General features: G+C 40.5%; 1 protein-coding gene across 4 annotated transcripts in view; it reads left to right on the plus strand.

Annotated features, from left to right (window-relative positions):
* Positions 1–12,577, plus strand: part of LOC134028805 (rho GTPase-activating protein 42) — a 37,310-nt gene extending 24,733 nt beyond the window's left edge. The window contains exons 7-25 of one of the 4 annotated variants that reach the window (XM_062472628.1): positions 1,526–1,630; positions 2,124–2,253; positions 2,643–2,743; positions 3,065–3,174; positions 3,703–3,759; positions 5,125–5,203; positions 5,282–5,321; positions 5,653–5,715; positions 5,843–5,917; positions 6,315–6,399; positions 6,592–6,650; positions 7,063–7,168; positions 7,424–7,583; positions 7,673–7,823; positions 8,200–8,598; positions 8,857–9,007; positions 9,734–9,796; positions 9,902–9,981; positions 11,244–12,577. In XM_062472628.1, the coding sequence (XP_062328612.1) occupies positions 1,526–1,630; positions 2,124–2,253; positions 2,643–2,743; positions 3,065–3,174; positions 3,703–3,759; positions 5,125–5,203; positions 5,282–5,321; positions 5,653–5,715; positions 5,843–5,917; positions 6,315–6,399; positions 6,592–6,650; positions 7,063–7,168; positions 7,424–7,583; positions 7,673–7,823; positions 8,200–8,598; positions 8,857–9,007; positions 9,734–9,796; positions 9,902–9,981; positions 11,244–11,332 (2,103 nt within the window). In that variant the 3' untranslated portion in view covers positions 11,333–12,577. The remainder of the gene's footprint in view (positions 1–1,525; positions 1,631–2,123; positions 2,254–2,642; positions 2,744–3,064; positions 3,175–3,702; positions 3,760–5,124; positions 5,204–5,281; positions 5,322–5,652; positions 5,716–5,842; positions 5,918–6,314; positions 6,400–6,591; positions 6,651–7,062; positions 7,169–7,423; positions 7,584–7,672; positions 7,824–8,199; positions 8,599–8,856; positions 9,008–9,733; positions 9,797–9,901; positions 9,982–11,243) is intronic. The other 3 variants (XM_062472629.1, XM_062472630.1, XM_062472631.1) reach the window with 3 other exon arrangements.
* The last annotated feature ends 205 nt before the right edge of the window (positions 12,578–12,782 follow it).

Below are 12,782 nucleotides of genomic sequence, written 5' to 3' on the forward strand. Positions count from 1 at the left end.
ATTTACAGTAGGCCATAGCACCTGCTATGAAGGTGGAGTGGTCGTTTTCAAATAAAACAAGACTATGCACAAAGGGCTGATCTAAAACACCATAAACCCCCATTCCAGGAATGGGGAGGGTGTTTGGCAGTGCCCTCATCTTTAGTTAGGAAATTAAGAGGAGGCATTAAGTTCTCAGGTATTAAGTAGCAGAGAACGTGAGAGGCGAGTTAAGCGGCTCTTTAAAACCCCTGGGCCCCATTTGTTTCCATCGCTTGCAGCGCACTGAGAACCTGGGCCAAAAATGTAAATTTCCAAACCCTAAGTAGGGGGGGGGGGGGGGGTGACAAGGCCTAAACTTGCCCATGATGAATATGGACACACTCAGACAGTGAACTATTGCGATATGTATCTACACCTCAGATATTACATCAGCAATTGTGTTCGGGGATGGAAGGAAGTGACAACACTGCCGAGCGGCAATCTGAGCCGTACATGACTCTTCAGTCAGCAGACCAGATAAGCCCTCACTCACAAAGAAGCCTTCAAAGTTTTCCCCTCAGTGGTCAAGCTCTTATCTTTTACACAGCAAGTGAAATCAATTTCCTTTTATCCCTGTAAATCCTCAACTGGCTGATTTCCTTTTTAAGCTTGTTCTGGTGTACCATATTCAATACTGAAACCTGAATCTAGTTCTCATGTTGACACATTGACACTGTTCAATCATATACAGAAATGTGCATACAGACACAATAACATAATTTTAAATGTTTTTATATGATATACATATACAGTGCATGTTGGAATGTAGTATGTGTACTATATTCTTTCTGTACTGAAGAATAAATACATAATTATATCGATAATAAACGTGACATGGAGTGATAGACAATGTCTGTACTTAGGTCCAACAGCGGCTATACTTCCTTCTCAGGCTGAGGGTCAGGCTGGTTGGTGCCAACCAGATAGTGTTGCACCTCTCCTATCATGCCGTATTTGAGATCATCCTACGGTATGGCATCTAAACCTGGATTGGTGATCTCAGTGTACAGTTGAAAGCCCAGGTTACCTGGCTAAGACGGAGAGCCATGAAAATCATGCGAGTCGGGAAGCATGCCACACTCCAGGCTGTCTTTGATGAAACAATCATCAGACAGGTCCCAAATATTATTTCAGAGCCCACCCACGTCCAGTACCGGCTTTCTCTTCCCTCAAGCAGACGCTTCAGAGTCCCCCAGTGCAGGCTCACCAGCTCTAACAACTCCTTTTGTCCCCCCAGTCCATCAAAGCTCGAAATGACAAGTTGGCCTGAGCCTAACCCCTGTAATGCTGTTGTGTTTACCTCACAACTGTACTGCACACAAGTACACTTCGTGATGACTTTATGTTGATAAGGCTGCTTTAGTCTTCCCACACATATTAAGTACACCATTGTGATGATTACAGGAGTGTCGTACGATGAGCAGTGTGTGCATGTACTGTAGGTATTGTGTCTGTGTTTCCATGTATATGGTTGAGCAGTCTTCCTGTTCTTGTTCCCTGGCAGCTTCTGGCCTTCTTGCAGGGCCTGTTCACTTTCTACCATGAAGGGTATGAGCTTGCACATGAGTTTGAGCCCTACAAGCAGCAGCTTCAGTTCAACCTGCAGAATGTAAGATAACCTCTCTCCTCTTAATACTTGGTGTTATCAACTCTCCAGCCCATAATAGAAACACAATTGTTTCCGCAGATCATGTCAAAAATGTTGATGTAATTGTATTGTTAGAGACAACTGAAGGGCCCATCCATTCCGGTGACTGTGCCAGTCATAGCCTCAGGGCCCTGATTTGATCAAGTTCACTGGCTCCAATAGGCCCACTCAGTTACTCTGTATGCAAGAGGACTCTGTCAGCCAGTATCCAGACACAAGTGGGTGCTGCCATTTCTGGGTTAGAGGCTACATGCTGTTATGCTGACTGCCACAGCAAGAGGGATGGCACTGACCTCTATTGGCTCGCTCTGTGTTTGACCTGCTGTCAAAAGCTATTGAATTTTTTAGTGAGGTTTTGGATGTATTGGAGGTATTTAATTTGGTTATATTATTAGTGTTCCCAAGGAGTTATCAAGCATGTCTATAGTCATGTCTCCATTTGTTTCTAATGCAGACAAGGAACAACTTTGTGAGCACCAAGCAGGAAGTGGAGAAGCTGATGAAGAGAATCAGGTCTGCAGACGAGGACTATAAACCCCCAGGCCAGTGGACCATGGAGGGCTTCCTCTATGTTCAGGAGAAACGTGAGTTTTCTCACAATACACTTTGTCTTCACATCGGCGTCCCTGCCTTGTCTTCCTCATTGTCTTCCTCCCTGCCTTGCATGCCTGCCCACCTGCCTACCTGACTGCCTGCAGACTCACAGCTTCCTTGCACAGACAAGTGCATGGCCTTTATACAGTACCAATCAACATAAACAAATCTCTCCCCTCCGTAGAATTGATTGCTTCACCACAGGTCATAAGTCGGTTTAATTGATGCACTTTGATGTACTCTCGAACAGGATAGAAAACACTGAACAGTACAACTCTACGTCCACGGTTGAACAACATTTGATATCTTACAGAATTCAGAACTCATTCCAAAGGTTTGTGATTCTTTTTTTGTCCTGCCTCCCTCTGTTGTGTTGCAGGGCCTCTAGGGTGTACATGGACACGACACTACTGCACATACGAAAAAGGAAGCAATACCTTCACCATGAGCAATACTGACAATAAGTCTGCTGGAAAGCAGGTAAAGGGCAGATCAAAATCACTAAAAAGGTGGTAATGCAAACTGTGTCTTATTTCTTTAAAAATACCAAAACCGAATAGTGTATCAAAACATGTGGGATCTTTTCTCAAAACTTGCGCAAGTCATTAAAGACCTAGACCACAGCAAATTGTGCAGCCTATCCAAAGTTATCCACAGATTAGATTGAGAATGCCATGAGTGTCGGGAGCAGTGTTTTAAGCACAATTAATTATTCATACAATTTGTGCAAATTGTATTGAATTCTGGTGTTACAGTAAAGTATGCAAAACCTTTTTAATCAACTCCACTGTTCCCTTTTAGAATGGTCTAGTGCTGAGCCCAGCTGAGATGTTTAAGTTGAAGTCCTGTATCCGAAGGAAGACTGACTCCATTGACAAGAGATTCTGCTTTGACGTTGAAGTGGTTGAGAGGTCTGTCATAATTGATCTTGTTTGTTCTGTGCTTGTATTGTTGTCCTGTCACTCACATAGACTGAAAACATGAATGGAAACAGAAATTCATTCACAATAGTGTCATATGATTACAGATACACTTACTTGTGATGTGCAGAATTAAGGTGCCATGTACATTGAAGTGCTAATTAGGGCTTCAGTCCCTACAATTGCTGGGTGACTCTCCTAATCAGACCAATGTTTGATTTTGGAACTTAACCATGACTGCTATGGCTATAGATAGACTACATATGGTTTATGTTCCTGTTGATTAACAGTTGTCAATGTTTCCAGTTTAGTCTTGATTGGCGTAATCATAATTGTTTTTAGTTTCAATGTTTAGGTTAGATGTTTTCAGCTCTGTTTTTGTCTTGCATGTTCCTAATTTTCTGTCTCACAAACGTCTTTTTGTACTGTGTTTGTGACTGTCTAGTATTTTAAGTACATTTTTATTTTGTTTTCTATATGTACCCATTTTCCCTTTTCTCTGTGTTCATGTTAATGTAGAAATGACATCTATCATGGAACTCTTTTCAGACCACTTCGGTTTTTCTGTAAAGTCCGGTATGTGAACAGTGCTGCCCTCTCAGTGCAGTTGCATGTGTTGCATGTGTGCTGCTAATCATTTCATGCACTGATTCTATAGAAACTTAAATTAAGATAATCTTTTAAAATAACAATTTACATTTTTCAATCGCTCAAATGAAATGATACCATCTGGTGAATTTGGAGAAAAGCATGAGGGGAAATACATCTGACCTGTTTAATACCAGATCCAAAATTATGTAAGCAATGCATTGATTTTGACATTCTGACAAGTGATTTAATCGTTTTTAAATTGTACCTCAAATCTAAAGATTCAGAACACCCGCTAGGCACCAGGGAGCATGTCTTGTTGATTGGTGTCTAATGTAATGCTGGTATAAACCACAAGAGTGGGGGCAGAGATTGATAAGAAGATTTGAAGTCTGCAAATCAGCTGCCACTGGGAGAGAAAGGCTGAATAGATCAAGTCTTATAATTCAACAAAGCACAGCATCAGCACATTTATGACTGGGTGCGCCTCAGAAAGGGAATGTGTTGTGTATAACACTGTCTTCTTCTAACCAAGTTGTACCAGGGGCAGCATTCCTCACCCTGCCCACCACTGCTGAGCACTGACAATAACTCCAGTTTACTAGCCGGGCAACTCTTTTACCACCCCCAGAGATGCCATAAACTGCTGTTCTCACCACAAGGGCAATGTGGGCCATGCTCCTGTCAGCTTCCAGCTCATCCATTCATCCTCATTATATAAAACATGCTATTCTTACAGCTTAGTGAGAATCAGGCCACCCATCTCAGCACCAGCAGGACATAGCTCTCCGCTAGCACTAACTTTCACGACTGGCCAGGCGTTTTTATTGCATCAGTGTATGAAAATTTAACATTGTGACAAATTAGAGGTGTGCCAGCTTTAGAAGATGGTAAAAATGATTTTAAGGGCTGCAGACATAGTTTTTGCAGAATCCTTTTTGATGACTTTTATTTTGAGACGGACGCCTTCACCATTGCTGGTTAATTTCAATGTCATGATGGCCCCAAGCTTCTCTGAGATGAGACGTGAGAGTAATGGGGCATAGAGAGATTAGCTCAGCAGCATATGAACACCTGGTGATAGACTCTATAGAATCACACATGGAGAAGGCACATGCATGCTGGGAATAAAAATGAACCACTCTTAAATCAAGCACACAATCATTTGTTAATTGGGAGTGCAATGTAATCACAAAGACAACAGAGGACAGGCATTGTTGGAGCAAAGATTCACACCAGCTAGTCAAGGCACAGTAGTCCTTTTACAAAAGCTTCAATGTAAACATTGGTCTGTTTGAGCACCTGAGGCTATGAGATGTGAAAGAGACCTGGTTTTCTCTGAACCTGTTCCAGACATGGCATCGTCACACTGCAGGCTCTCTCAGAGTCCAACAGAAGGCTGTGGCTGGAGGCCATGGATGGCAAGGAGCCGGTAAGGATCTCTATTTCTCTCCGTTTCTCTCTTTCACTCTTTCTCTCTCATATAACATATTATGTTATTATTTTCCAGATTTACAATCTTCCAACTATACTGAGCAAGAAGGAAGAAAGTAAGTAGTTCAGTATTCCAATTCCATATCCCACATGATTAATGTGAAACATTTAACTGTAAAATACACATCATTTCAATGGAATTGTATTAGTGTATTATAATGTATATTTCAATATTTAAGCATATCTATGTGATGTGTGTCAGGTGTCATCCTTTTTAAGTCCTTAACACAATTTGACTACGCCTACACAAGTCACATTAATGTACTAGAGAACCCTGAAGCATACCAACTTAGAATCAAACAACTCCATGTGCATTTTATTTCCATTGAAGTTTTGTGTGTGACCCAGAAAGTCATTCATGTGTCATATTGTTATGCTTTATCACAGCATTTCTGAACGAGGCGGGCTTTAATTTTGTGAGGAAATGCATCGACTTAGTGGAAATGAGAGGTGAGTCTTTTTTTGAAAGGCTTTAAAGCAAATCACTTCACATTTGCGTAGGCGTCTCTGCTTCATATGTCTTGCTGAAGGGGTTGGTTTCACAGTAATTCTGTCAAACCTCTGCTTTATCCTACAGGCATCAACACCATGGGACTGTACAGAATTGGAGGGGTCAATTCCAAGGTTCAAAAGCTTATGACCACTGTCTTTGGTAAGAAGACCTCCTCCTAGGATGTTGTTATGGCGCACTCAAAATCCACTGCTACAGTGTTCAGTGGTGGGCAACCATATGTAGGCAAAGAGCTCCTTCTTGTGGTCAAACATTGTAAAAGCAAGTGGTCAATATTTCCTCCTTGGTCCAGCCAGCCAGAGCAGTGTTTATGAGTTGCACACACAAACACAGACCCTCTCAAATGATTACACAATTTGCTTTCTGAGACCATACAAAAAATAAGCCAATACATCTAACTGTAGACTGTATTTAATCGGCAATTATCAAACATATTTGTGTCTATAACTGTAGGGATGCACGGAATAATGCCAGGATGATAGTCAGGTATACTGTTTTACGGTGTAATTTTAATAATGAATAACTGTGTTACCAACAGCCCCTAAAGCCCCAGTGGATAAGGATCTGGACCCAGATACATGGGATAACAAAACCATCACCAGTGGTCTCAAGAATTACCTCAGGTCAGCTTGCCCTGCTGGCTGTGTTTCATTGCCTGGTTGCCGTCCTGATTTCCCTTAATGCTTTTATGAAGTGTTCATCTTAAATCATTGCTGCCCCTTTCAAAGGAAGATGTTCTTTTTTCCATCTGAATTAAAAGACTGCATCACTAAGGTGCCAAATTACAAGTGCCATTTGTTCCTTTATTCCATCAGGTGCCTCTCTGAGCCTCTTATGACGTTCAAGCTTCACAAAGATTTCCTCCTGGCTGTCAGTAAGTTATGAGTCTGTTCCAATAAGGAAAGTCAGGCTTGCCAACAAGAGGTATCCTGTGGAGAAAAACATTATGTTACTTCATTGTTCTAGTATTTTGTACATTCAAGGCTCTAAAAGTCAGAGGATCTAGCAAATGAATGATTCTTTGCAAACTTTGCAAACAATGGTTTATTTAAAAATATATATATTTATGCAGCCATCATCCGTAAGGCCTGCTGCACAGAGAATATACTGCCTTTGTCTTTTTGTTTCAAGTTTATTTATTTTTGCCATTTGTAACAGGTATAGGTGCACTGGAATAATTTAGTCCGGTTGCTCTTTACAGTTTCTTAGCAGTCTATGTAAACCTAGAGATATTATACATGGATACTGTAACATGCTGACCTATATCCCTGTCACACTATTCTTAGAGTCAGATGACCAGAACTACAGGGTGTGTGCTGTCCATGCCTTGGTTCACAAGCTCCCTGAGAGGAACAAGGATATGCTGGAGATACTGATTAAACACCTGGTCACGTAAGTGTCCCTGCAATTGATATTGTCCAGATGCAACTTTGGCAGAAGTAATTCAGGACTGAGTTTGTCATATTGGTGGAATAATTACACGATTTTGAGAAGGTGCACTTTTCCTTGGGCCAGTCATGTGCGATTGTCTTACCTCATTCACAAGATGAATAGTAAATGTCCATAATGTGTCATAATGTTAAGGGTGTTACAGGTGACGTTTTGATTCCATGTGTGTTTCTGTCCTTCTCTATATGTGCTTTACAGAGTTTCCACCCAGAGCCAGTTTAACCTAATGACAGTGTCCAACCTAGGTGTGATATTTGGACCCACACTTATGCGTTCTCAGGAAGAGACTGTGGCAGCCATGATGAACATCAAATTCCAGAACATTGTGGTTGAAATACTAATCGAGAACTTTGACAAGGCAAGCAGACTACATGTTTTATTTGTGATTCTACAATATTATTATGATTAGGATTCCAGTTGTAAAGCTTTACTCTCTGCCCCCTCTAGATTTTCCACCAAGCCCCTGACCCCAATGTGCCTCTCCCAGTGCCGCAGTCCCGACCTGGCTCCCGCAGAAGCAGGGCCATCTGCCTGTCCACAGGCCCCAGAAAGCCCCGCAGTATTTACACGCCAACCCTCTGCCTAGCAGACGCAGACAGTGAGTCCCACATCGGTGACTAGCCTAGACTAGAGAGTAAACCTGCAGGCTATACAACAGAACCAGTCTGCCCGTCAACACCCAACATCATCAGCCTAACCGGTAGAATACAACTGGATCACATTACCACAAATGATCTGTCGGAAAATATCGAAGAACGGGTTATAACAGTTGTAGTTGTTAGAGGGAACAACAAAGTATGTGAAAACAATAACTGTGTTGTGCAAGGTTGTCAAAGTGTGCTCACCGATCAGAATGCCAGTGTAAATACGTGTTTGCTGTCATTTCTGTGTATAAATGTTCCCTTAGACCTTGTAACTGTAGCTTGTTTTAGTAAGCAGGTTGTAATGACGGTGTTTTGCATGGCGTCCCTCTGGCCCATGTACAGGTGACACATTCAGCAGCAGTCCGGGCAGCACTCCCATGGGCAGCATGGAATCTCTATCCTCCCACTCTTCTGAGCAGAACAGCTCCTCAAAGACAGGCTCCTCCTGCCAGGGAAAGGACAGGCTCTTTTCAGGACTGCACCGTGCCGCTTCCCAGCTCTCCTGCAATGGGCCCACGGTCCTTCCCTGCGTCAGCAGTCCAGATTCCAGCTCCAGAGAGGACACTGGCAGAACAGATGGGGAGTCAGAGGATGTTCGGAGTCTGTCTTCACTTATCAATGCAGCTAAGACCTCTGTACCCCAAAAAGCCCCTCACTGCCATACGGGACTTGGAGCCCAGCTGACCCGCTCCACAGCCCCCTCTCTCAGATCACTGCATACCTCTGAAGGTAGTTTGCTACTATAGTAAAACTCATAGCACTGTAAAACTCATGTTCTTTAGAAACCCAAGGGGCTTAGGAAAAATGATCCATTCTTACTTTGTCAGAGATTGTGGACCAGCAGTACAAAGCCATGAAATTGTACATTGTAGCAAGTTTCGAATCCATCACAAAATCCTGATGCGGTGACTCATGTTTCCAGTACGTACTTACACACTATCTCTCCTCCTCTTGTGGCTAATGACATTCTCTTCATGCTCCCTCAAGGCACCAGGAGCTGCTTCAGTTCAGTCCAAAATCTGTCACTGGTGATGCACGACAAACCTACAGACCACCCCCACCTCCCACCCAAGCAACTAGTGACCAGGCGGAGAATAGACACCTCTGCTACCAATGGCTACCAGCGGCCCGGATCTGTGTAATTGATTTGAAAACATTCTTCAAAAACAAGATATTGTCAGCATACTCTAAAACACAAATAATATCTTGGCTGTGAGAAAGTATATTTATAGTTACATCTACACCCATGCACAAATAGGGGTTGGCAACACATTAGAAGTAAAATTATTACAAAAACATAGTTGCTTAGTTTCCTGAGACGTTTGTGTGGGGCTTTTTCTTCTATTAACAGGATTGGGAATAGAGAGGTCTGAGAGATTTATGTATTTCCCCAGTAGTGGGAGGCCTGGGTTTAATTATATTCTGCCTACTCCAGGGTTGATGTGACCCAGCAGTGCTATGCTTTCAGTCTCTCTTGGGACAAATAGATTGTTTGACTTGTCATGGTAGGAAAGGACAATCACATGAGCTCTAAAGTAGTTCCCTTATAAATAAACCACCTAGCCAGCTAGCCCTCAGAGTTGTTGTCTAGTTGGGAAATATTATATGTGCAGGGTCAAACAATATAACCTGCTTCTTGCCTACAGGAAGAAAATAAAACCTCTCCTATTGTGCTTTGGTACCTTACAATAAACTTCTTGAACAAAAACTTCAAACAATAACAGCTTCATGTCAAAGAATACAGTATACACTTAAATCAGTAATTTTCACTAAATGTGTTTTCATGTCAAACATCTTTTATATCAGTAGTTTACAAATATCAAACAAGTTTTCAAACTAGTTAAGCTTTGCTTATGTCTTTCAGGGTCGCTGCAAGAGCACTGTTGTTTGAAAATGCCACACCATCACCGCAACTGCCAATTGGAAGGTAAGGAATAAAGTTATATGACTTGTAAAAATGTGTGTACTGTGTTGCTCTCATTTGTGAGTTTGTATTAGATCACTGCATATGTTTATTCATTTGTTTGTACAGAGATGCCAAAGCAAGATACTCATGTGAGGCAGAACACAGCCATGAACTCAGTTTCCCACAGGGGGCACTGTTCTCAAATGGTGAGTTACCCCACAGTTAGCTATGCAGATCTAGATTGTTACCTCAAATCCCGCACAGGGGTCGTAAACATTCTTTATTTGTATTCCAATACCCGGTATGAAACAGTGATCTAAATATGCCTCCATGTGCTCATTAAAGATTGCACATTAAAGTATAGGGAGGCCATCTTATTTTGGAAGCACACAGCAATGACTTGGCATAGTGTAGACAAAATGAAAGTATTTTTTTTATACTTTGGGATTTTATTACCTCTTGGATTTTCCATGAAGAAAGGAGTTGGCATTCTACCCAATGCAGTCTTGCAGGTCAAAGTAACCTAGTAATGAAAGGAAACCACTCCAGTTCCACTCTGCTAACAGAGCCTGCTGAGTCCACGACACGAACATTCACTACCCACCATTTCTATGTTTACTAAGGCGTTTTATTATTCCAAATCTTATCATTAATAGACCTGTTTTTTTATCATTAACTTTCTTTGCATTAGTATCTGTTCTTCACATTTCCATCCTTCCATTTTTGTGGATTCTTCTAGGCAAGAACTTCCCATGGTTAAAAATATGTTTTATGAATCATACTGTATCTGTGCGTGAGAAAGCTGCCTTTGAGGTCTTTTAAACTACTTAATAGGGTGGGGTGGTGTAATTTTGAAGAGCAGTCTGACCTGGTATCTCCTTCGATGTGTCATCAATGCTAATTATTGTAGCAAAGCACATCCTATTTGTCTGTGGAGAGAAACCTAGTGAGTCAAGACCTTAGTTCTCAAAAGTCCCAGGTTTGGGAAATATTGTAACCTTATTCTGGCCTAAACAAACTATAGCTAATGATTAAACAAGTCCCTTGCATACCCATGATATGACTCCTACGATCACGAAAGAGAGAAGGTAAAACATTTCCGTAAAACCAGCCTCCAGAACAAATCTGGGGTTGATGAGGAGCCATGCCTTCTGCTCTGCCCATCGACTGTGGAACTAACTAGCTGAACAACTTAGAACACCCGAGTGACAGACCTTCTTAAAGCCATTTAAAAAGCATTTATCTGAAATTAGACTATTGTAGCACTTTTCACCTTATTTAAAGCCCTATTTATCTATTTACAACAATACATTTATTGGTTGAATAAAAAAACCTGTAGCACTCTGAGATTGCCTTGACAATAAAGGGCATAATATAAATACAATGCATTGTTAGATCATGATAAGAGCGATGTCAATGAGACACCATGCTTCACATGTTTTTGACTATTTCTGGTTTTTCCCCTCAGTGTATTCCTCTGTTGAACCAGGCTGGCTTCAAGCAACATATGAGGGGAAGACAGGCCTAATTCCAGAGAATTATGTGGTCTTTCTCTAACAAAATTATAGAGGGAAAAAAGAGCGTAATTCATGGTATCCATGGTAACAAGAATATTAAATGTGATTGAAAAATTTAACATTCAGCTTTTGCATAGCCTATAGGAAGAACGATTCCGTCATATCCTTCGATTGTGTGATTTGGGTTTTCAGTGCTAAAAGTATGCACGTTTTTTTTTGCGATATATTTTGATCCTGATTACACTTGTGAAATATGTTCTAGTGTATTAGAAAATAATCAATACAGTTTCTTCAAGCTTTATTTATACACAAAATATATGTACTTCAGAAGATCATTTGAACATTCCATGTCATAGTCCTACATGGTTGAAATACCCATATACTTTTGGCGGGAGTTTCCACTATTAATCCATGATATCACTGCAGGTATTCCAACAGCATAGAAATGCATCAAAATGCTACATGAATCAGTATGTGCATCAGGCATAACTAAGGCATAACTTACATAATTTTGTCAAAGACTCTAGAAGTTTGCTAAGATGTTCCACCGCAGTCCTCATCTTAATGACAATTGTTCCAAAAACTGTAAAAAGTAAAGTGTTTTCTGATATTATTTAATAGATCCTTTCGTTAGTTGGCACACATAATGTTCTTACATATTTTTTCAATATGACGTCTTCAAATTTTATGATACAAGATAGCTAACATTTTATCTACGAATTTAGCTTTCTGTTGATGTTACCATGGTTACAGTCTTTGAATATTTCTGAATACCTAATGCAACTCTACTGTTGAGTTAATGGAGTGAACTCCTGATTTTCATCCAATATTTTGTTATTATGTTCATCAGTGTTATAAAAAAATCACAAGATTATAATAGTCCATTCACTGTAAATAGCTTTACGTGATTCTTTCAGAAGGACTATTGTGTCTACAATTGACACAACACTCTCACAGTATTGTCTTCATCACTCCTTTACTTTTGGGCAGCTACATGGTACTATTCTTCTGAGTTTGTAGTTGACTCAAAAACGTTATTACCTTTCACAGATCATTGTAGTAGATGAACACAGTATGTAGTTTTATCTTGATGGTTGATTAAGAGTAAGAGAAAGCTTTAACTGTTGTAATACTCTCTAGTACGATGGTGTACTAGCAATGACAACAATTATTTTAAACAAGATAAACATGTCTGATTCAGATTTTCATATTAAAGATTGTATTATAAAGGTGATGTTAATTTGTGTTTTCACATTATGCTTTTAAATGTAAATCAAGGCTTGAAAGAAAAACTTTCATAATAATTAAATTGATTAAAATTGATTATGAAACACATATTGCTTCAGTATAAGACTTAAAATGACAGGAAAGAATAGATCCTGATATGTTAAGATTGTTGTACGTGCCAAGAACACGGTGTTCTTTTCCATTTAATCCATGAGAATGTAATGACCTTGAACACTGAAGGGTACTCCCTTCCATTAGGATAT

The sequence above is a fragment of the Osmerus eperlanus genome, chromosome 11, assembly GCF_963692335.1.
Source record: "Osmerus eperlanus chromosome 11, fOsmEpe2.1, whole genome shotgun sequence".
NCBI lineage: Eukaryota > Metazoa > Chordata > Actinopteri > Osmeriformes > Osmeridae > Osmerus > Osmerus eperlanus.